General features: G+C 40.0%; 1 protein-coding gene across 8 annotated transcripts in view; it reads right to left on the bottom strand.

Moving 5' to 3' along the window:
- LOC5566546 (calbindin-32) overlaps positions 1-24606 on the bottom strand; it is a 302845-nt gene that overhangs the window by 64326 nt on the left and 213913 nt on the right. For all 8 annotated transcript variants that reach the window (XM_021853171.1, XM_021853170.1, XM_021853168.1 and 5 more), the window contains 4 exons: positions 3579-3665; positions 2934-2990; positions 2077-2160; positions 1431-1486 (listed from right to left, as the gene is read on the bottom strand). In XM_021853171.1, coding sequence (XP_021708863.1) covers positions 1431-1486; positions 2077-2160; positions 2934-2990; positions 3579-3665 — 284 coding nt within the window. The remainder of the gene's footprint in view (positions 1-1430; positions 1487-2076; positions 2161-2933; positions 2991-3578; positions 3666-24606) is intronic.

Here is a 24606-nt window from a genome sequence, read left to right as displayed (position 1 = left end):
CATACAAAGTTTCTTGCGCCCACTAGCACCGTCTGGTGGTAAAATTTTGAATCAACTGACTCGAACAATAACACTGCGGAACACGATTTTGTCTCATGCACCAATATACCGTTATTTACCTAATTAAGGATTGGTAATTCCATTGCCAGTTTCAGAAATATCAAAGCACGTCTAGTTATTGAGATATTGGCTGTTGAAAATGCTAAATTTGACTATTTCAGCCAACTTGCATGCAAGTTTGCCAGCTTGTATGACAATTTATCTACTTAATTTGCCTCAGAACTCAAACGTCATGTGTATAACAAAACTTATATACAACGTTCATCATACTTCCGATGCTCAAAAGTTTTTTTTTTTGGTTTAGAAAAGTATTGTACCGTTTTGTCTCAAATTCCGAACAGACTCATATTCCGAACACTCGGTTTTTGTATGGCGATTTGGTTGAAATGTTTCGCTGAAATATGTCATCGAATCACAAGGAAATGGCAGTCAATTGCGATTCAATTTAGACGTATTTTAATCTATTTTATAACTCTGGAGTAGTGATGAGTCGCTAGTTCGAGACCAGTAGAACTAGTTACGGAAAAAATATTTGCGAAATTATTCATTTGAATACGATTTATTCGTGCTGTTCGGAATTTGAATCAAGGTGTTCGGAATATGAGACAGAATGAACACAGTGTTCGGCATTTGAATCAAAATGTTGTTCCATACTTTTACGTTAAAACAATAATAAAATTATTTTAATCAACATTATTACTGGTACACTCAACAATTAACAGTTAGACGTTACGAAGAAATTAAAATTTACACAAATATCAGCCAATTTATGCAAGTCAGATGCATTTGAAGTCACTGGTGGCCTTAAGTGTTCGGAATATGAGTCAAAACGGTATTTTTTTATATAAAAGAAACGAAGAATTTTGTATAGAGACTGCAAGCATGTTGAGAAAATCTATTTAATACAAATTTAACCGTGCTATATTGCAAAATGATAGCATATAAATAACAATTGTAATACAAATAAAATAAGCACTGTTTTGCGACAGCCAAAATGAAAAATCTTTGTGTTTTAATCAAACTTTGAGGATTATCTTTTTATATAATTTGAATTCAGAAGAAAGCGCGATCTTTTATGTTCCAATAACGTTTGTGAAATAAGTCGCACCCTACTGTCAATGCCATGGGAGGAGAAGAGGCAGGGGTAATGGTCGGTGAAACATTTCTGGTGGTTTCGCATGAATGCTCTTTCGGCACCAGAGTGCCATATAAATTTAATCACACGTCAAATTGGGTGCCATACCACAACGGTCGTCACCCAGCATCCAGCACCGATCAATTATTACTTTGGGTTGCCGTGGTTCAGCAATTTTTGCCTACAGGGACGAAACCGCTTTCATCAATCGGAGTAAATTTGCCGAGGTACTTACTTGGCCATTTCGGAGAGCTGCAACCGACCGTCCTTGTTGGCGTCGAACACTCGAAGCTGTGTGATATTCAAGCAAAATAAAAAATCAGAGTTAAATCAGAGCGTTGATGGGGATGGAAATGGAAGGTAGCCAAACTATCAAGCGTTTAAAGAAGGCAAATACTTGAAATAATTAGAACAACAGTTTGGAAAATAGTTTGCAATCACAACATCCAAACAAGCACTGAAAAGTATACTTTTCACCGATAAATCGATAAGAATAATCAATAAAGAACTGTTAACTAGCAGTGATGATTTTTTTTTATATTTCTATAAGAAATTGAAAACAAGCAAAAGTTAAAAACTGGAACTAAGACATTTGAAATTAGTAAGATAGAGTTATGAACAATCGTAGGAATAGTAAAAATAATAATTACAACCAAATAAATAAAATAAAAATCAATCAAAAATAGTAACCGAGCATTGAAAAGTATAAAAACAACAATGAAAAATTAATAGTAAGGACCATAATTATGGCTGATATCTTATTCTATAGCCATTAATGCCATTTTGCATAAACAATTGATGGCTATCCTTTTTTTCTAGAGCACAACAAATATTTTTCAAGACAACGTCTAATTTCACTTCAAAGCTTGAAACATAATTACCATTGTGTCGGTGTACTCGATTAATTTATCCTCTGACACGTCGTTTATCTTCTTGGCTTCCTTGAGCAGGTCACGGAGGAAATTCTGTTCGATGGGGAGAGAGAGGGAAAGAGCAGAACAACCAAGAGTTGCGCTGAGTTAATGGAGCGGGAAATTTTCGCGATGTTTTCGCAAATCGCGCGGCACATTCATTGGAATGGTCTCGAGGTGATAAAGGATGGCATGGCACGAATTATGAGAAAGATTTCGTTTCTTGTGGTCTAGACAGACGACCTAGGAATTGGGGGATGATTTAATGGGCTGTGGCTGCGCCACGTACATTTACCTCAAGACGGCTAAGGAATTTTGATAGGAAATTATTTTGTATTCATTGAAGCTGTTTGGACTTTGGTGTTTTTTTTTTTTTTTGGATAAAATTTGTCAAGCCAGGGGTTTGTATTTCAACCCTAAATGTCACTAAAAAGTCTGGAAAGGCAATGGTCAAATTTATTACAATAAAAAGTTATACCATTACAAACCTTTACATTGATATAGGATACAATTCCTTTACAAAGATAAGAGTTACATAGTGTAATATGTGATAAACGTCTAGTCGTTTTCGGTGAAAATCCACAGAACTATTACATCGTTTTATGCTACCACCTTACAATGAAGATCTTTGTAATGAGTAACATGCATAGCTTAGCGAACACCCTAAGTAATATCATCAGCCAATCTCATGAAAATGATAAAATAAGATGCTCATACCACAATTCCGCAAAAAAAAAACTTTCAATACAAAAACCCATTCTTCATATTACCAATGCCATTCACCTGCAGGGAGACCATGATTGGTTATACCGATTTCGAACAATTACCTTCAGTTCGTCTGCCTCGATGTAGCCACTGTTGTCCGAGTCGTATTCCCTCCAGATCTAGATCGATGGTATCGAAAGCAGCGGAAAAAAAAAATCAAAGATAGATAAAAAGTCAAGAGTCAAAGTTTTTCCACCACCACCGAGTTTCAATTTGAGATGATTGGAGTTCGGTTTCCATTCACCCCTGGAGGCATTTACCCGAGCTGGGAATGAAGGCTTATTGTAAACCAATTTTGACTGAATATGGTAATATTCTGGTCGAATTAACTACAATCAGAATAAAATATGAGTTCAAAATTTTGTTTGAAACTGAACAGAATGCACAATGTAAAACTGAAGTTTATTATTTTGTTATTTAAGATTTTCATTAATAACATTAAAATAAGTAACCATTAATTTATTACTTCTATTGTGACAAAAACAAGTTTATAAAAACTGAAAAAAAATCTGATATCATTAGGATAACATTTTGAAATTAGATCTTACTCGGGCACTCAGTTAGTCATTCAGGTAATCGGATGCTTTAGAATGCTAGACTTAGTGAGGGAGTGGGAAGCTCCAAATTGATGGCAATCGTTTACGACGACGAGAAGATGAATTCAATCTGTAGCGAATCGAAATGCAGTTCCCTATCTAATTACTCACCTTCATGAATTCCACGCTCGATTCCAGCGGGTTGTCGAATCGGAACAGTAGCAGGAAGTTTTCCTCCATCGGTAGAAGCTGGGCGAGCTGTGTTTGTGTAAGGGAGGGAAAAGAAAGGTGGTTACAACGGTCGGAAGTTGAAACAGACGGAAGTTAAAACAAACGATTAGGTTCTGAAGAGCAAAGAAGAGGAACAATGATCTTAATTACAATTGCCATTGCAAATTGGATTTCGGAGGCACATGGGAGCAAAGTGAGAAATGTAGATGCCGGGACTTGTTCATTCTAGGACATTGGCGTTGCTAGGATTTTGTTTCTGGAGTGGGCCCCAGGTATTCTGATGTAATTTGTATGTGTATCTGTTTATCTCTTGCGCTTCTATCTTCCACTTTTATCTACTCAATCTATTCGTGCATAGCAACTGCTAGAACCCAAGACGGATTTCAATGCGAACTAATCTGTAATATTATACGACCTAATTTGTGATAACAAAGTTCATTTGGCTGCTGCTACGGATTGATCCGACTTTCTTTGTACGAGTATACGACACTAAACGAAATGTACATACATAAGAACTCAGTGGAGAACTGTGCTTCATTCTATTAATGTCACTTTAACTAAGGGTATGCGAAATACCGAATGATTCCGTCAAATACGTTTCGAAACGAAATTCCGCGGAATTCCACGGAACTCGCACAGGCGAAATTTGTATTTTGCTATTTCGTTTCGTTTCGCCAAATTGTTAAAATATTTCCACGGAAAATTGAAAACAAACGGAATAAAACGGAATTTCGCGAAATTCGAGTTTAATTTCGAACAAAAAAAAGGCAAAGCGTTCACTTCTACTGCTGGCTTTAAGTCAAAAATGGGTCCGTATTATGGATCAAATCGACTCATATCATGGATCAGAACACTATAACAGCAAATTATCTGCGAGGACCCGACACGAATGCCAAACGAATGGTAAAGTGTCGGTAATAAATAATAATAATAATCTGCGAGGCAAACGCATGGTGTGCTAGTGAAAGCATACGTTTTGGCGTTTCTTTAGGAATCGTCTTATCTTAGATTCATAACTGTGGTATGGGTTTCCTCGTGGCGAATAGCCCAGAAAAGGAACAACTGCGTTTGATGAACTACCGCAAAACCGCAATTCTTCCATAAGAATGAAGAGAGCAAAACCACGGTTTCCTCCGGGGATCATCGCGTGTCCTTATGAGCAAATCCGTTAATATATCGCAAAAATTGTTTGTACACAAATGTCAATAAAAGCTGCGGAGCGTGAGTCCCTGATGTTCTGCATGACGTCACTTTTAATTCTGCATAAGAATAGAGGGAGAATAGAAGAGAAAACTAATAGCTCGCATCAATGACTAAAGGCTCTCCCAAATCAACGCGATTTTTTCCGCGATGGCGACGAAAAATCGCCGCGATTTCGTTGTTGTGTCATAAAACTGGCTCTACCCCATTTGGCATAATGCCATTTGACATAATGCCGTTTGGCATAACGCCATTTGGCATAATTTGAAGAATACATTTCCACAAAAAAATTAAAATTTGGACTCGATAAATCCAACGTGTCATCTTCGACTCTAGACAATGGAATTGAATCACTTCCGAGTTTCGACCGGTGGCTTCCAAGTGACCCTTGTAAATGTGAGTACTTATTTGTATCACTTCATGAAGGAGTAATATGAGGAATATAAAATTCGCCACCATAGAGTGATCTCGCTCAATCGTAGAATGCTCTCTGAACGTCTGTCTTGTTTTATTTGTGATAATGCTGTAGTTCGATTTTTGAGGGCGTAGAAACCAAATATAAAGAACTGCTAATGTTCTAAAGTAGGACAATCTCAAGATGCTTTGCCTTAAATGCTACAAAAATCAGTTGATACTGGATAATAATTCAGTAGGGCAACTAACCTATCGTTGAACGGCTGAAAATCTTGCCTATTTTTAACAGTCCATGTATTCCTAATGACGTGTTCTACAATTAGCGAGCCTTTATGCATTCAAAAATTGGCGAATTACTCTATTAGAAACTATACCTTCTTAAAAACATAAACTGTTCTTTTTAGTTTGTAGCGTAAAGAATCATAGGTACGCCAAAATCGAAGTTTATTACATCGTGTTGATTCGAATTGCCCGGACGCTTCGAATCTTCGACACCGGTCTTAATTCACACAAAAATCTTTTTTTTTTGCTACTGTTATGCATGGATAATGTAGAAAAAGTTTCAATTATGGAAATTAGACGAAAAAACACTTCGTCTTATTTCTCTGGGCCAGTTGTTTGTTTAATGCCGGCTGGATCTAGGATCGAAGCCCAGAGAGACAGCCACACGCACCTGGGACACTACATATCGAACTCATCAGCAAAAGGGCTGGGACCAAGGACTTTTCTTCCCTTCCGAAAGAAGACGCGATTAGGGAGTTAATGTCTCAGGAACAGCCGACGGCGTCGATAAAAATTGATACCCGACTGACTGGGGTGAGAAGCAATCATGCTTACCACTAAACCATCGACACTGCTACGAGAAAGTCGGAATTTGGTCCAAAAACACCGAGAAACATGCCACTGCCTGACTTTCAAAGCTTCTAGCAATTCGAAGCAGCACGGTTTGAAAGTTAGGATTAGCTAACATGCAAACTCAAAAGAACAGCTCATGTTTGGAAGAAGATGAAATTTACTAATCTATATAAATTGCTCTGCACTAACGCGTAATGTTCATTTCTGTAAAATTTGAACAATACGGCTGCAGTATTTTACAGGTTCTGCTACTTCAATTTCTCCTCTAGATATATAACGTATACGGGAAATTCAAAAATATTCCAAGTGTGTACACAGCCGCACATGGAATTTCTTAATTTATGGGAGTCAAGCCCACTCTTTCATTCAGTCAAATTGTACACAACGACCTGGTACGTTGCTAGTGTTTCAACTCGCATTCTAATAATGCTGTCTCGAAATCAATTATCCCATATGATTGGATCTCCATCTACACAATACTTCTCCAACGACATGCTCAATCGCAGATGTAACTCTACATTGTTGATGTTTTTGTTATCAGCCTTAAATGCACACTTTGTGACAATTCTTTCTTAATGTGTTTCCTTGTACTTCACATTACTTCTTCAAACTGAAAATCATGGTCAATATTTTCCCCTTCTTCCAGTAAACTTTACTTGCCTTAGACAAATATTTTAAGCTCCAAAATAAACGTTTTGAAATGTGAGAAAAACAATATTTCATTTAATTATGCCAAACGGCCGTTATGCCAAATGGCTATTATGCCAAATGGCTATTATGCCAAATGTACATTATGCCAAATGGCATTAGGCCAAACGGAATTATTTCAAATAGGGTAGAGCCCATAAAACTCTACATGTGGCAGCGAAATCGCAGCGATTATTTGTCACTATCGCCGTAAAAAATCGCGTTGATTTGGGTGATCCAAAGCCACACCTCAAATCTTCAAGAGCACAAATCTAAAGAACCAGACGTCCATTCAAGCTGAAAACTCTATCGATTGGTTACTCGATGGCCAATCGATCAAGTGTTCAGCTTGAACCGCTGTCGGATTCGTTAGATTTGTGCTCTTGAAATTCTGAGGTATGCCTTCGATTTATATTCACCTTAAACAAGGAAGATGCATACATTATTTTCTATCGAAAAATGAATCTAGGTTTATTCACGCTGTACCACACCACCAACTCCTCTCTCCTCTTATAACGTGACATAATTTCCTCACGACCCCCAATTAAAAGAAAAAATACGAATGTTGATTATATATCATTACAAGTATTGGAAGCCAAATGCCGCAAGGCAAAGGTCTTAACCTTTTCAATACCGACATCAAGTTTCAAAATTCTCTAGTTTCGCCATCTTTCGATCGATTTTGATGATTTATTTTAGGAAAAATCACAAATCAGTTATAAATTTGATTCATGCATTGCATGCACCATCAAAATTGGTTCCGGATTCAAATTCAAGTTTGGTGGGGTACCTAGGGTATTTCACAATGGAAAAGCGCAACAATTTTATTTCGATTTTCGTATATCTAAATCTCGAGAAAAAAAATAATAAGCCAAACATTAAATTTAACTCATTGAAAGACGGGTCTGAACGAACATTGGTGAACTTGTCAATCTTATTTGCGGTTCCTCTATGCTATGTATCCCAGGTTCAAAACTTTTTTTATTCGAAATTTTCAAATATTTTTTAAAATACACTCGAGGCTCAAAATTTTAGTGAAAATGTGATTTTGTAGTCAGTTTTAAACAAAGAATCTGAAAATGATATAATATGAACAATCCTTAATTCTTCCAGAAATTCCTTCACAGATTTTGGAATAGGATCATTTCTCCAGTATTTGCTCTACAAAATAATAGAATAACCTTTAGTATTTTCTACAAGGTTTACTCTTAAAGTTTGTATTCATCCAGATTTGATCCCTCCAAGAATTAATTCACAGTTTATGCAAGGCTTTTCCAGAAAATATATTAGGAACTTCTAAATTAATCCCAAAAGGCAATCATGGTTAAGTTGCTGCCGCAATATCTCTTGGAGTTTATTACTTTTGCAGTTCTTTCAAATTTATCTTGATTGATTTCTTAGGTATGTATTGATGGATTCTTTCAAATTTAATTTAATTCAATACTCCAGCAAATACTAAAGCAAATATGCCAGTGATCCCTTCGTTCTACTTATTTTTCTTCTTCTTTCTGGCGATATGTTCCAACTGGGACAGAGTCTGCTTCTGAGTTTAGTATTTTCATGATCACTTATCGACTTGTGTGTGTCCTTAATCACATTCATTCAAGCCACAAAGCATAAAGCACAGCAAAAATATATGAATATCATTATTCCATGTTTTATGGTAGCCTTCATTTCGTCCAAAAAGATTGAAAATCGGTCAAACGGTTCAAAAGTTATAATATTTTTAAAAATAAAAATGTTGCAAAATCGCGATTTTTCTGGTCACCCTATTTCGGAAATGGTCACCCTAATCAAAAAATCCAAAAATACGTGTATCCTTATTTCGGATAAGGAATAAAATAGCAAATTTTCACGGAATTCGGAGACCCACTAGATCGGTTTTTCATGGAATGCCTGATATATTAGTATAACATTACTTCCACATGATTAAAAAAAATGTAAAGTATTTCTAAAAATCAAATTAATTTTGGGCTCCTCTCAATATTTTTGAGATTGTTTTAAATGTTTGTAACTGCTCTTCGACCCAATTCTTAGTCGTAAAATTTAAATTAAACCCACTCATTGCCTTGTGCGAATGTCGAATATGTCGAAATGAAACCTTATAAAGTTAAAAGAAGATTTCAAACAAACAGAAAAGAGTCTTACCAAAACATGTAAGGATTCCGCTGAGCAACACTAAGGTTTCCATATGGTAGAGGATTTAAAAAGACATTTTTATGCCCATTGTCAAATTTCCAGCTTTTGACAAGAAAAAAAAATTAAACGTGTATTCCGCGAAACAAATTCAAAAATTTCGTTTCGTTTCGAAATATTCCGTGAGATATTTGATTTCGTATCGAGTTACACGAAACATTTTTAAATTTCGTTTCGTTTCGTCATTATCAGTGCAAGATATTCCGCGTATCGTTTCGTTTCGTATCGACATGGAAAAAATCCATATCGCATACCCTTAACTTTAACCTGCTTGCCGTAGCAAGCGAAAGTCATTCATGGTAGAATAATTAGGGTAACACACCGACAGTAGATAAGCGTTTATAGAGCGGTGATCTGGCCGATGACGAGATACACCAACTGACAAGCTGAGTTTTCAATTCCGAAGGACCAACAAGACATGCTATTCAGTTGTTTTCTACCAGTGGAATGTCCTTTCGAGCTTTGAACTTATGGTATTACCCAATTGGCATTTTCATTCAAATTCAACTTCAAATGCTAGAAAAACCAACCTGCTAGCTAGGCATTGCTATCTACAACACTTTGTCGTGAACAACAGCTCTATTAGCTGTGGCATCGACCCCTCTACGTATCGCTAACTTGGAGCACCACATCCAAGTAAGGTATTGTCGTGTACAATACTATTGTGGAGTACATTATTATTGTAAATATCCGCTAGTTTGGGAACCCCTCGGTTTACTGTCAATTGACATTTATCTTGTGCTGTTTGCATCCACTGCCAACACACGCACACTAATAACGTGTGCACGCAGAAGCTCAAGTCGTCCTCTTTCTCCTTTGGACCACCGACCCGGCAAGACGTAGGAAGCGTCAGCGTACTGTAAGTATCGGCATCGTTGGGCAATCCTCTTTTGGAGAATAATTCCAAATTCCACAACTATCGACCCCTTTATCGACCATCTACCAAATTAAGTATTGAAGCTCACAATACTTTATCGAGCACGCCGGCTCGATACCTAACCTTTAATCGTACCGCTAACTTGGAGAGCCAACATCCAAGCAAAATGATGCCACCTAAAGCACCATGTCGAGTATAACATATCGCGTGCCGTAGCACCGACCCTCTCTAACGAACTGCAGGAAGGCCTCTCGTTTGTTAAACAACTCGGCGTTCTTCCAGACATTTGCTTCACCCATCGGATAGCGTCACAGTATGGCACGGTAGATACCTCCTGTTGAGCACAACGACCCCGGTTTCCTAGTTTATCAGCAGTTCCATTAATTGGGATACCCGTATGGCCTGAAACCCACACGAAGGTTATGTTCATGAAATGTTGTACTTCTATCAACCACGGATGACCAACCCGCCTATGCTCAATGGCGGAGAGATAGCTTGCGGAATCAGAGAAGACGATAGTATGAACCCCGTTAGCGAGCTTACAAGCCTGCAACAGGGCGTTGTCCCCAGCTGAGATGATACCACATTGACCGGGTAGCCGGCCGCAGAGGTTTACAGCATTTGCAGGCACACCATAACCGGCCTCGTCAAGAACCAACGAGCCATCAGTGAAGAGAAAGGATCTTCCGCTATACTGGGCCGTAACTTCCCCATATGCCGTAATGGCTACATTAGGATTGGCTTGGACATTGCACCGCTCCTTCACACTCCAGTCGATTTTCGGAGCCAACTCATTCCAGGCCCTTCGACACAATCGAGGCCTTGAACATAAAGTGGGTAAATAGGTATCCACCAGGTAGAGGCTCTTTGACCCAAGGGCCCTCCGTCAGGAGGGTTACCTCTCTCAAGGACCCGTAAGACCTTGGTCACTAGGTCCTCAGTCACTACGTGGAGCAATGGCAACTTTCCGCACTCTGGAGCTACTTTACAAATGACCAACTATTTGGCTCTGTTGGAGACTCTGAAAAAAAACATCACGGCAGGAGAGTATTACGGTAGTGGACGGAAAGCGGATCAGAGCCAACGGCATTGGCGTAGACATGTTTCTAGACGTCAACGGCGAAGGAAACCCGATGTAAATCAAGTTGACCCAAGTTTATCATGTTCCGGCACTAGTGGGGAATCTTGCTCTCGGTAAGTAAGATCACCGATTAAGGTTTCTCAGTGCAATTCGATAAGAAATCATGCAAGATCCTCAAAAATGGAGAAAAGCACATTCTTGGAGAACGGCGAGACAATCTGTATCATCTCAAGAAACGATCGGAGAAGATTATGCTAACCACCGACAGCAGTCTTCCTAAACGATCACCGAACACGTTGGTTCAAGCGGTTCAAACCGAAACGCTCGAGACTGAACCCAAACCCAAACATGTGTAAAGTGAACTTTGGTGCAAACAAAACCAGTGCATTTGTACCTCGATTGCAACCGCGGTTCAAATTTTGGTTGCATCCGAGGTTCAGAACGATGACACAAACGTTGTGACAGAAAATAGTTGATATCCACGCTTATCAATTGCTACTCTCATCGTGTCTTGTTGTTTGATATAGTAAAATCCTTAGTTTTTTCATAAAGTTACCGCTAAATGTTATTCAAAGTATTTATCTTAGTGGATCTGCTTAAACGTAACATTTATTCAAGCCTCAAGGGTCTTGCGATTTGAACCAAGAAGTTCCATAAATGATCGTAGAAATTTATCCACATGGATTTCAATAGTTCCCTGTCTGCTTGCTTTGTGCCATTATTTGAATCCAAGTTTGAACCGAAGTACACATGTACCGGGTTCGGTTCGATGCACTGGTACAGAGACGAAGCGCGATTGCGGTTCAACACAAGTTGCAAGGTTCAAACCAAAGTTGAACACCGGGTCGGTTCGGTGGGAAGACTGCGCATGAGCTATGGCATGGTTCCAAACCTCCGGGTATGTGGATCGTTGGCATGGGTGTACATTCCAACTCGTAAACGAAAGCAGCCATACCGGAAAGCTGAAAAACTGCTGCTGATGGGCTATGTTGAGGGACGGTAGTCTACTGAATTCAGAAACCAACGCTATCACCATCAGCAGAGATGTCAAGTTCGACGAGTCAATCGAAAACACCTGCAACATGGAGACGGAGAACGAACCGAATGAAGTGGAGCTACATTTCAAGATTCATGAGCCGGAAATCGATTTTAACGCCGATGACAACGATGATGAGGTTTTTCCAAGCAGCATGTTGATCGTATGAGTTGAAGCTGATGCAGAATTCGTTCCTGTACTACATAACGGTGTGTCGGAGGTTGCCTATGGTGGAGAATACATGCAAACTCCACGAAGATCTCAAAGGCCCAATAAAGTAATTCCACCAAGACGACTGTTTCTGTGTACTGAAAATAATAGACTTATTGAATTGAAGACATCCACCGAGGCCAAGGCAAGTCCTAAGAGCGATAAGTGGCATTCCGCCATCCAGGACGAGACCTCAGTTGACAACCGTTCTTTGTGTGCGACACACGTCTTTCTTGTAGCATCTCGTTCTCTTGTTCAGTGTTGGCCAGACTCATTTCCCCGAAATTCGAATTGTGAAGCCATGAACAGTTATAACTGTGCGTTGTATTCCTGAGATGGAGGGGGAGGTGGTTGGGCTTGAGGGTTGCACATGGGATCCGACCGTTTCGATCTCGGTGGGCCGCAATTCAAGTTTCGGTGAAATGATTCGCACTCACTCACTCACTCATCTCATTTCACCGAAACTTGAATTGTGGCTCTCTGGGATCAAAATTGATCGATTTTGTGTGCAGTACTCAAGCTTAACCATCTGCTTTTCTATCTTAGGAGGGTAGAGCATGGTTGTAGTAGTTCGTGGCTTCGTAGTTCGGAAAATGTTATTTTCGGGGAAATGAGTCTGAACAACACTGCTCTTGTTCATCTTTTTTCGCGATTCCTGACCGCAAGCACTGGCTGCAAGATGTCTGTGTACAGGAAAAACACCCTCGTCGTAGATTTCAGCGTCTTGCCAAAACGACCACCTTTGGAGCAGGTAGATGAGTTTCTTAAAAAGTTTATAAAGCTCGACATGGCCGACGTGAAGAGCATTCAATTACACAATCTGAATAAGTGCTTGTATATTGAAATGCTCGACGGTAACGTAGCTCCGCGGATGCACAAGCAACACCATCTACAGTACTGTTTCGTTCCTGAGGGAGTGACGTATTACATCCCTGTATACGTGGATGGCCCCACTACAACAGTGAGGATTCTTGATCTTCCATCGCATATGTCTGATGCCGTCATAACGAAACATTTGCAGCAGTACGGAAAAGTAATTTCGATCCCAAACGAGGTTTGGAAGAACTTTTTTTCCGGGCGTGCCAAACGGTGTTCGGATAGTTCGAATGCGGATCGACAAAACGTTTCCGTCGAGCATTGTCATCGAAAACTACAGCACCGTCATCAGCTTCCCAAACAAACAATCGGCTCGTGTCGATCCAAAGCCACATACAACTTCAGGCGATGGCAATGGGCAAACTAAAAGAAACGACCAACACGTTCACCGCGATGCCACTGCTTCATCACCGACAGACTTTGACGAGTCAAATACAAGCGAAGCTGAATCTGATGCAGAACATGCGAAGACTGGGAAGGACCGCGTTGAAGACCAACATATAGGCGATACTATGGAGCTCGAATCTGGCAAGCGGCGGTTGTCAACTGAAGCGGATGGTAGAGTTCAGAATGTATCAAAACGGACTTGCAACTTGGTTCAGAGTGGAGAGTCCACAAAACGAGGTCTAAAAAGAACAAAAGATGTGCGATGTTTGATGCATGAATTGTAAATGTAAAATTAAATTGAATTTTCAACGACACGAATGTACCAGAGCGGTGTAAAGTGGCACTAATAATAATAAAAAAAGGACGAGACCTGGGACCTGGTGCACCCACCACCAGGACGCAAGCTAGTCGGTTCGAAAAGGGTCTTCAAGATCAAGCGAGATGCCGAAGTTACACTATTCAAGGCTGCAACCAGTACAGTCAGCAGTACGAGACCGATTACGATTAAATTTTCGCACCTGTGATCCGACAAACGACGTTTCGAACTCTGTTGGCGGTCGCTGCGAAGCAATGTATACTTTCCTGTACGGCAATCTCACCTCCGCCAACCGCCTGGATTCACTGTACGCGGAAATGAGAACAAGGTGTATCGAGTCAAGAAAAGCCTGTACGTACTGAAACAGGTCATGCAATCCTGGAACCACATCTTGCACACTAAGCTGCTGGGGGCCTTTCTTAGCCGAGTGGTTGAAGTCCGTGGCTACAAAGCAAAGCCATGCTGAAGGTGTCTGGGTTCGATTCCCGGTCGGTCCAGGATCTTTACGCAATGCAAATTTCTTTGATTTCTCTGGGTATAGAATATCATCTACCTACAACACGATATACGAATGCGAAAATAACAAATTTTGCAAAGAAATCTCTCAGTTCATAACTGTGAAAGAGCTCATAAGAACACTACGCTGAGGAGCAAGCTTTGTCGCAGTGAGTACGTTATGCCAAAAAGAAGAAGAACTCTAAGCTGCTGCGACTGGGTTTTCAGAGGTGTAATTCTGACCCGTGTCTCTACCGGAAAAAGGAAGGAAATCAGTGGTGCTACATTCTTATGTACGTCGATGACCTGATCATCGCCAGCTGGAACGAGCGTACCATCGAGAGAATAACCAAAGCACTTCAGAAACGTTTCGATATTTCGTCAATGGGATATGTACACTGGTACCTTGGGATCGAAGTGGAGCGTGACGAGAACGACGATCCAGAAGCGATACATTTATGAAATTTCCAGAACGGATGGATTGGAGGAGGCCAAGTCTTTCAAAATCCCTATCGATACTGAGTACTTCAAGCAAGATGAAAGAGAGCTACATCCGGACAATGAAAATTACCAGAAGTTAATCGGTTAGTTGATGTATGTGTCGGTCAACACTAGACCGGACGTATCGGCGGCTGTCTCCATCCTCAGTCGGAAAACGAGCAGTCCAACGCAAAACTACTGGAACGAACTTAAACGGGTGGCTCGCTACTTGAGGGGCACCAAGGAATACAAGCTGCGAGTAAGTATCAGCATGCGAAATCGGAAGACCTGTTCGAATTTTCTGATGCAGATTGGGGCGAATGGTTGGTAAATGCTGGGCATGGCGTACCATTTGTACCTCGGGTACCTGCGAGAATAAAACAGAACCCTTTGTGTGGTCCTTAGTCTCCTGTCCAGCAACTCTTATTCCTAGCTTCTCAGGGTAACAAACCCCGGTTGGAACTTTGGTCGTCTGTTGACAAAGAAGGGGGAGTTTGCTTCTACAAACCTGGACTCTGCACTCCATGTTAGGAGCGGTTGATCATCGTCTGAATGTCAGAGAAGGACTCTAAGCTAAACTGTGGACTATGGCACTCTGCACATTTATGGGGAATGGTCCTCCGGAAATCTAGGGGGTTGGTGTCAGGCCCTGCAAACCAGTCGTAAAAAAATCAAGCTACGAATATTCAACATGAGAGTTTTTATACTGATGGGTGATATGCAGAGGCACGTGATCGGGTGGTGGCCGATCAATGAGAGAATGTGCAAGTTGAGGCTCAAAGGCCGGTTCTTCAAATTCAGTATAATAAACGTCCACAGCCCTCCCTCCGGAAGCACTGATGATGATAAAGACGATGTTTACGCGCAGCTCGAACGCGAGTAAGACAGCTTTCCACGACACGACCAGGAGGAGGAATTCTGACCGACTATTGGAAAATTCAGCGTCCCCCGGCTGACGAACGAAAACGTGCTACCTCCAAGAATATGGCCATTCGTAGCATCTAATTCCACACCGATACGCCTGGAGATTACCAGAGATGACAAAATCACAAATCGACCACGTTCTCCGACATTATCGACGTCAGGACCTATCGTGGCACTAACATGGACTCTGACCACTATATGGTGATGGTTTAACTGCGCCCAAAACTCTCCGTCGTTAACAACATACGGTTCCGACGGCCACCCCGGTATGACTAGAGCGGCTTAAGCAACCGAATGTAGCAATTGCATACACGCAGTACCTCGGAGCTACATTACCGGAAAAGGGCAGGGAGTGAAATTATCGGTCACGGCGATAATCATAAGCCTATCGCTCAAGCCGATTTTCCGGCGAAAAGAGACGTGCGATAATATCCTACCCGTCCAGTACTGCGAGAGTGTGCTCTCACGAGATCTGCAGCAGCGAATTTATATTATCACCAGCAACGAAAAGTTGGCTTCCTTCTTTTCTTCTCTTGTTTCGTCGTTTTGAGTGTCCTTCGCTTCCGCATGTAGCTTTTATATACCAAATTTCTCTCCCCTTTCGTTCAGCTGGCGTAGCCGAATGGTTATGGTGCACGCGCGTTTTGAAAACGTTTTTGCTCATGGGCATAGGTTCGAGCCCCGTCGGCGGCAAATATTTTTGTTATTTTCCGTCTGATAATTATCGCGATAAGTTTAGAGCCGATAAAGTTGGATCAGTGCATATTAGACCTGTTCATATTTGAAAAAATGTCTGGAAATCTACCGGTCAAGCAGTATTCCGAATTATCATGCTAAGAACAATGTGTGGTCAAATTTTCAGCTCATTTGATAAAGATTTCAATATGCTTCAAGTTGAAAATGTGTTTTTGGCTTATATCAAGGTTTGAAAAATCATAACTAGCATTTGGAGAATCAAAACCACTTGCTATTACCACTATTTGAAAGCTAATTCTATTCTGTTAAAGTTTGTCGAACACGCTAATAAGATCAAATTGAGTTTTAACATTGTTTGATCGAGATTTGTTTTCCGCAGTTCCCGGAAATCACAGTTTTTTGAATATATATGATACAAAAAACACACATTGACATTATTTTTTCAGACCATAGTCAACGGGAATAGAACATTGTAAAGCTATGAATTCATTAACCATTAACAGCTTACATGTTACCTAAGGCAATAAATTACAAAAAATGCCCAAAGATCAAGCACTGCATCGCAACCTGATGATAGTTAAATCACGCATGACACATGTACCGACGAATAAATGAATTGAACAAGTTAGCATTGCTTTTTCTTTCCGATTGATGATTGTTTTGATCGTTATACATTGACGATTCAGAACGATTTGAAAACAATCATCATCATCGACTGAGAAAAAGCAGTGCTAACGTGTTCATTTTTTACATTCCATAAAGCTCACGATGGTGCTCTTTGCTCCCCCACAGCGAATTCACATATGTGCTTCCTAAGTTACTATTTTTTACAATTTATTTTCGTAAGATAACTTGTAACTTTCAACGGGATTGAGTTATAGATATGTGTAGTCATCATGCTCTGGAAGATAAAAATCCAAAATTTTCATACAGGTATGTTTTTTAGAGAGAACACTTCCTAAAAATAGTGATTTTCAAGAACCTCGAAGCACAAACCTCAACCAAACTATGTTAAAACTTGCTCCAATATTAAAATCATGTTCGACAAAAGTTCGTAGAATTGAATCAACTATTGTGTAGAGGTATTTCCAATAATTTTTGGTGTTCCGTTCAGTAGTTATGATTTTTTATAGCTTGAAATTATCCTAAAAATACATAATTGATTTGAAGCACACCTAATTTTTCTCCAAATTGATTGAAATTTTGACCAGAAGTTCATTTTAACATGAAAAATCTAAATATTGGTTTACTGGTTGATTTCCCGACATTCTTGAAAATATGAATAGGTCTAGTGCATATGATCGGATCGATCTTGGCTTTTCGTCACTAATTGTCGGGTTGCTTGAAAAATGCCTATTTTCGTCTCATTTCCGCGATAATTTCATTCACTGGAAAAGGGTGAGCTGGATGAAGCCCCTCTTGAGGACTGCTGGAGAACAGTGAAAGCAGCCATCAACGATGTAGCTGAGAGCAATGTCGGGTACGTGATACGGAGTCGACGGAACGATTGGTTCGACGAGATATGTAGGCAGATTCTAGAGGTAAAGAATGCAGCAAGGGACCCGGCAGAACGTGGAACGTTATAGACGATAACGGCAACAGCAGTTCGAGAAGATGAAACAGCTGTGCCGGTCTTAAGAAACACATGAGTTCTATCAGATGCTAAACGCATCCTGCAACGGCTTCATGCCGCAAGCCGAGATGTGCATTGATAAGGAAGGAAGCATTTGGACGGACGAGCGTGATGTGATCGAAAGACAGCACTTTGATGAACGCCAGAATGGCGCTGAGAGCACAGGCAATGAAGGCTGAGACAACGGAGGAAATGCCTTCGTCATTACTGTGGACCCACTTTGAAGAAAGGATTGGTAAGGATGGTATCGGAGCTGAACTCATAAAAATGGGCCTCAAGAGGCTGGCCGTTTGTCTGCACCGGCTGATAGGCACAATCTTGGAAACAGAACAGCTACCGGAGGAGTGGAGGGAAGGGGTGATATGCCCCATATACAAGAACGGCGACAAGTTAGATTGTGAGAACTTTCGAGCGATCACCATTCTAAATGCGGCCTACAAAGTATTATCCCAGATCATCTTCCGTCGTCTGTCACCTGTAGTAAGCGAGTTCGTGGGAAGTTATCAAGCCGGCTTCGTTAACGGCCGATCGACCAGATCTTTACGGTTCTGCAAATCCTCCAAAAATGTCGTGAATACCAGATTCCAACGCATCACCTTTTCATCGATTTCAAGGCGGCATACAATAGTAGGGGACATGGAGCAAGAGTGACACCCGGGAAAAAAGTGCCACCTCTAATTTCACGTAGTTCAAATCAATTTTTTGATGTTTAACGCAGGATAAGAATAAATTGAGTACTAATTGAGGGTTGTGTAAATATTACAGTTAAAAATGTTAAGTACAAAAATTAAAAAAATGTCTTTAACTCACCAACGCGAAAAATGCCAAATATTATAAGAATGTAAAACTGGAAAACAAGGTTTGACTCCCAATAAATACAAAACATATTGTTTTTCCGCACAGTATTGATGATTTTCAATTGTTTAATATATCTGTGAGGAATTTTTTTTTTCGAAAAAGTCCTTTTGACATTATGTTTTACATATATAAAAACAGTATGTCGTATGGGGCAAGAGGGACACCGCAATTTTCTCATATAAAATCAAATGAACTATTATTTTTCTTGTTTAATATTGCATTAAATTAATGTTTCCTACAAAATAAAATCAAAATAAACCATTTTGGACATACAAAATGGTTTCTGAAAATTTGTACTATTATTGTTACAATCAAATAAGATGAAAACTAAATTAATTTCGTAAAATTACTTTTTAACTATAAGTCCATTTTTATCCCTCAGTTTTTACTCTAGAATTTATCGTTTATGCGGGGAAATGATAATGAACAAAATTTGTGGCATTTTGCTCTGGTGGTCTTCTTGCCCCATACGAGTGGCACTCTTGCCCCGTGCCTCGTTTAAAAATCGCTTAAGAAGGGACATTTTCAAAAATCTCAAATCATCATGTGTTTCTTATATTTTTGAAATCTATCGATAACATCATTTAGAACAAGAGGTGAGCTTGCCCCTACACTCTTCAAAAATTGTGCTAATCAACCATGATTTGAACCTATATATCTTAAGGTGTCCTTCTTGCCCCCAGCTCCTCTATCGACCACGTAGAGCTATAGAGAATCATGGCCGAGAACCTGGGAAGTTCACAATACTGGTAAGAGCAACAATGGAAGGTGTGCAAAATTGTGTGAAGGTTTCAGGCTAACATTCCAATTCGTTTCAATCTCGCCGGGGACTACGACAAGGTGATGCACTTTCAATAACATGCTAGAAGCTGTTATGCGGAGTGCCGAGATCAACAGCTGGGTACGATTTTCACGAGATCCAGTCAATTTGTTTGCTTCGCGTATGATATAGACATTGTCGGAAGAACATTTGAAAAGATGGCAGACCTGTACACCCGCCTGAAACGCGAGGCAACAAAAGTTGGACTGGTGGTGAATGTGTCGAAGACAAAGTACATGCTAGTAGGTGGATCCAAGCGCGACAAAGTCAACAAAACGAGAGGGTCTCGAAAACCCTTGCTACGCCACTGGAGATTATGACAATGTTCAACGCCTTACATTGGCTCCATCCCATTACCCCGAACGCCATTACCCCGAACGCCACTACCCCGAACGCCACTACCCCGAATGGGTCACTACCCCGAAAGCCATTACCCCGAATGGGTCATTACCCCGAACGCCACTACCCCGAATGAGCCATTACCCCGAATAGTATGAGATACAGTACAGTATCTTGTTTTGCGTGCAAAAATGCGTCTCTAATGAAGGCTGGCACGTAAAATTCGTCGGCAAAATGTTCATCATATATTTATTCTTTCGAAATATCTTGATGACAACTATATTCTTCTCATTCTTTCTGAGACAGTGGCTGTTTATCAGCTCAGTGGGCACCTTCACAATTCAAGGGTTCATTCACAAATTTCATTTCGCCAACAATTGCCACTTTTAACACCTACCAACCCCCTCGTACTTTTTTTGTATGGAAATTCTACATATTGTGAATGGGCTGTAACATTTTGAGGACAACCACCCGCAAACTTTTTTGCTCCCTTCAGCGTTACGAAATTTGTGAATGGGATTTAATAAAATAAGCCTTTTATTGACTGAAAGGAATTCGAATTCATAACCCTCAATATGGTGTTGCTTAACAGATGCGTAATCACCGGTATTTGGACTTGTAAGTGGTGTTCATATTTCAATTTTGTTTTTGGAACAAATATTTTTCTTTCTTATGAATATAGGTTGTGTCATAGCATCACGTTGTTACAGTGATCATTCACGTCAAAGGGGCCCAGATAGCCGTAGCGGTAAACGCGCAGCTATTCAGCATGACCATGCTGAGGGTCGTGGGTTCGAATCCCGCTGGTCGAGGATCTTTCAGTGATGGAAATTTTCTCGATTCCCAGGGCATAGAGTATCTTCGTACCTGCCACACGATATACACATGCAAAAATGGTCAATCGGCAAAGAAAGCTCTCAGTTAATAACTGTGGAAGTGCTCATAAGAACACTAATCTGAGAAGCAGGCTTTGTCCCAGTTGGGACGTAACGCCAGAAAGAAGAAGAAGAAGATTCACGTCAAAGCTGTAAACATTTCACCAGAAATTTGCCCTTCTTTTTTAAACAGGCTGTTCTTTCACGTTTTTGTTGGATAAGCTAGTCACTCATATTTCCATATAGAACAGCTTTTTATAAAGGAATATATCTTGAAGGCATTCACTAAAGTGATTCCTGCTATAATTCTAATCGAAAGTTTTCCCTTTATTTTATCTTCTTGTATTAAAACAGACAGGTCTCTTATGGATTTACCACCACTTCATTATCTTGAATCAAAAAAAAAAAATTTGTGGTTATCTCACATAAGTTCAAATTAATGGTCCCACAAATCAACAAAAGATCTTACTGTAGCGTCAATCAGAGGCCGCCGATTTTTCTAACATGTACAAGTGTACAAGTGCGATAGCGGAACGGTCGTCTATTAGGTTGTTTTTTAGGCGGGTTCCATAGAACAACACTTGCAGCGACTATCTCAGGGTGAACTTCCATTACCATCGTTTACGAAACAAAATCTTTAAGAAGATCTTAATCTTAATGCCCGACACCTATAAAAATGAGTAAAGGAAGTGGCTACCGAAGTCCAATAAGAGACTTTACTACATCCTAATTTTGTACATATCATAGCTATCCTTCTCATAATAAATTCACCCTTCTTTTCGAAATAGGCTGTTCTTCAGAGCATTGCAATGTGGCTGTGTGAATCTTCCCAAAATTAGAGGACAAAACTTAGTGTGTAAAAATTATTTGCTGGACAACTAGCTGCTTTTTTATCTTCTAATATTTGAAAAATACATTTTTGAGCCAAACTCGTGAAATACTCAAAAGGAATCGTACAATTATCTCCCCACTCTCTAACTAGAATATGTCTCAAAATGTTATCCATTCGGGGTAATGGCGTTCGGGGTAGTGACCCATTCGGGGTAGCGGCGTTCGGGGTAATGACCCATTCGGGGTAATGGCTTTCGGGGTAGTGGCGTTCGGGGTAGTGGCATTCGGGGTAGTGGCGTTCGGGGTAGTGTCATAGAATCCTTACATTACATTGCTGTCGAGTGTTCTCCATTCGATAACCGTACCATTCCTCAGCTCAGTTGCGATCAAAAATCCAAATCAAAGCGGGAGAAAAGAAAACTACTCCCAAATCATTGCAGCCCACACAACTGTTGGAGCAACTTTCCTGTGCGAAAAGATGAAAATTTCCATCTGAAACGTGACCGGAATGGTTTTTGCTGCTGCTGATGATGCATCCATTTGGCAGGAATAATCCCAAGAATAATGGGAAATCCGATTTTCTTGGCATTTGTTCGTTCGGGATATGTAGAATAGGCACTATAAATGGTATTTCTTCGGAGCCGAGTGTCGAAAATGAAACATTTGCAGAACGGAAATCCGGCCCGGGAATGCACGTCACGAAAGTTTCCAATCGATGAGTGCGGTTTTTGTTATGGTGGAATTTGTTTTATGGTTTGGAGAATAAATAATTTAAAGCATCTGTGTTGTCGATGATGAAATTATAGTACTGAATTTGAATGTAGATGTTTCAACAAGATTAGGATTTGTCAACCATTAGCATTTCATGTCTATGATTTGGTTGATTCTTCTCAAGTAATCATGCTGGTCAAGCTGAAATTTATGCATTTAAACGGTGTATATAAGGTTAGCCCTAATGTATAGCTACAATTAAAGTTGATTTGAGCGAATTTGCAAAATCCGATAGCCTGTTCTCAGACCAACTCATGACATACAAATACCATTCCATTTTTGTTTATATAGGTATAGAGATATAGACATAGCAGGTTCAGGGTTTAAACATGAAATTTTTGCAAACATTTATCAAATAATCAACATTTTAAACAAAGTCGTATTGTATGAGAAAGTATTTAACATATAAAACATTTTCGATAAACAACATAGAAAACGTTTAATTCATCCATACTAAACATTTTAAACGCCATAATCACGCCTTCACTTCGTTGGAATTATGTGAGCAGTAGAGTTGGCTTCTTGTCATAAAAAATGGCAGCGAGAATTTGCTTGACCATCAATTCTATCAAGAGAAAGTACTTGGTTGCAGAGAGAAAAAGAGGCAGTCTATTCTGAAGCAGTTTTAGAAATTTTGCAACTGCCATTTCTTCTATCAAGAGATTTTTTTGTTATTTATTCTGGAAGTTTTTTGGTAGCGTCAGTTGTTATGTCATCCGAAACTCAAAATTTCACAAGTTATGAAAAAGGGTTTTGTAAAAACATGCAAATCTGCTCGAAAATTGCAAAATCAAAGGGTGTCGGTTTTACCCTAATTACCTCTATTCGATGGGAATGTGTTGGAAGTTATTGAAGATTTCAATATCTTTGGAGCATTTGATGAGGACACTTCCATGTGACATGTTGCAGCTGCAATAAGTGCCATTAATGGACTCGTGGAAGACCGCAATCCGTTACTTTTACGCAGTAGAACAGTGCCTGGGAATCCCAATTTTTCGGCCCAAGCCTGACAAAGATAGAGCTCTACAATACACCCGACAATGACGTGTATCATACTCTAGCCAACAAATGTAAGGAACGGTAGTGCAATTGCTAGAAAAAAAAAATTCTTTCCCAAAAAAATACCTACAACGATAGAGTTCCATGGAAACGACAAATCTCCTTAAAATTGTCTCATACCGAATTGCAGTAACTGCAATCCTTTCAAATTATTAGTTGTTAGCAACATACAGTTAGTCAGCCAAGCCAACCACACCACCATACTGAACCGGTCGTAATAAAGTTTCCCGAAAATTGCTTTCACGTGAAATTCCATCAGGTATGAGTTCACATGGTGCAGCGGATACCTTTCGGAGCGCTTTATAATAATAGCTCGTCAGACTGACAGATGCTCCGCTAACGGAGCTGCCATCGACGACGACGATGACGACAACGGTGTGTGGGAGCGTTTTCTAAATTTAGATTTTGCCACAATGAATGAAAGGATCAAATACAGTCGTGCTTCCAATTATGATACTGTCAACTACATAAAAGAATATTATGCTTGTTGTGTTAATGTAATTTTTAAACAAACTATGGATGGTTCGTCACTATAAGTGTCGACATAAAACCTTATTCATGTTTCATATAATTTTAATATGGGGCCTTCCTTAGCCGAACGGTTAGAGTCCACGGCTCCAAAGTAAAGCCATGTTGAAGGTGTCTGGGTTCGATTCCCTGTCGGTCCAGGATCTTTTCGTAATAAAAAATTTCCTTGGCTTCCCTGGGCATAGAGTATCATCGTACTTGCCACACGATATATGAATGCGAAAATTGCAACTTTGCCGAAGAAAGCTCTCAGGTAATAACTGTGGATGTGCTCATAAGAACACTAAGCTGAGAAGCAGGCTCTGTCCCAGAGGGGACATAATGCCAAGAAGAAGAAGCAGAAGATAACATTGCAGCTTTCAATTTAAAAGTGATAAATCTCAGTATTGATAGTGTATATTGACTTGCAAAAGTATCACTGTATCACGCGCTAACATGCATAAAGTATACTGATACTTTTTCAGCTATGTCAGTGCAAAACCAATTTCTTCGTGCTGCCTTTTCTTTGTGCAGTGGATTAGCTG

Source organism: Aedes aegypti, chromosome 3 (assembly GCF_002204515.2).
Source record: "Aedes aegypti strain LVP_AGWG chromosome 3, AaegL5.0 Primary Assembly, whole genome shotgun sequence".
Classification (NCBI taxonomy): Eukaryota; Metazoa; Arthropoda; class Insecta; order Diptera; family Culicidae; genus Aedes; species Aedes aegypti.
The sequence above is the reverse complement of the archived record's forward strand: the minus strand, read 5'-3'. Positions and strand labels throughout refer to the sequence as shown.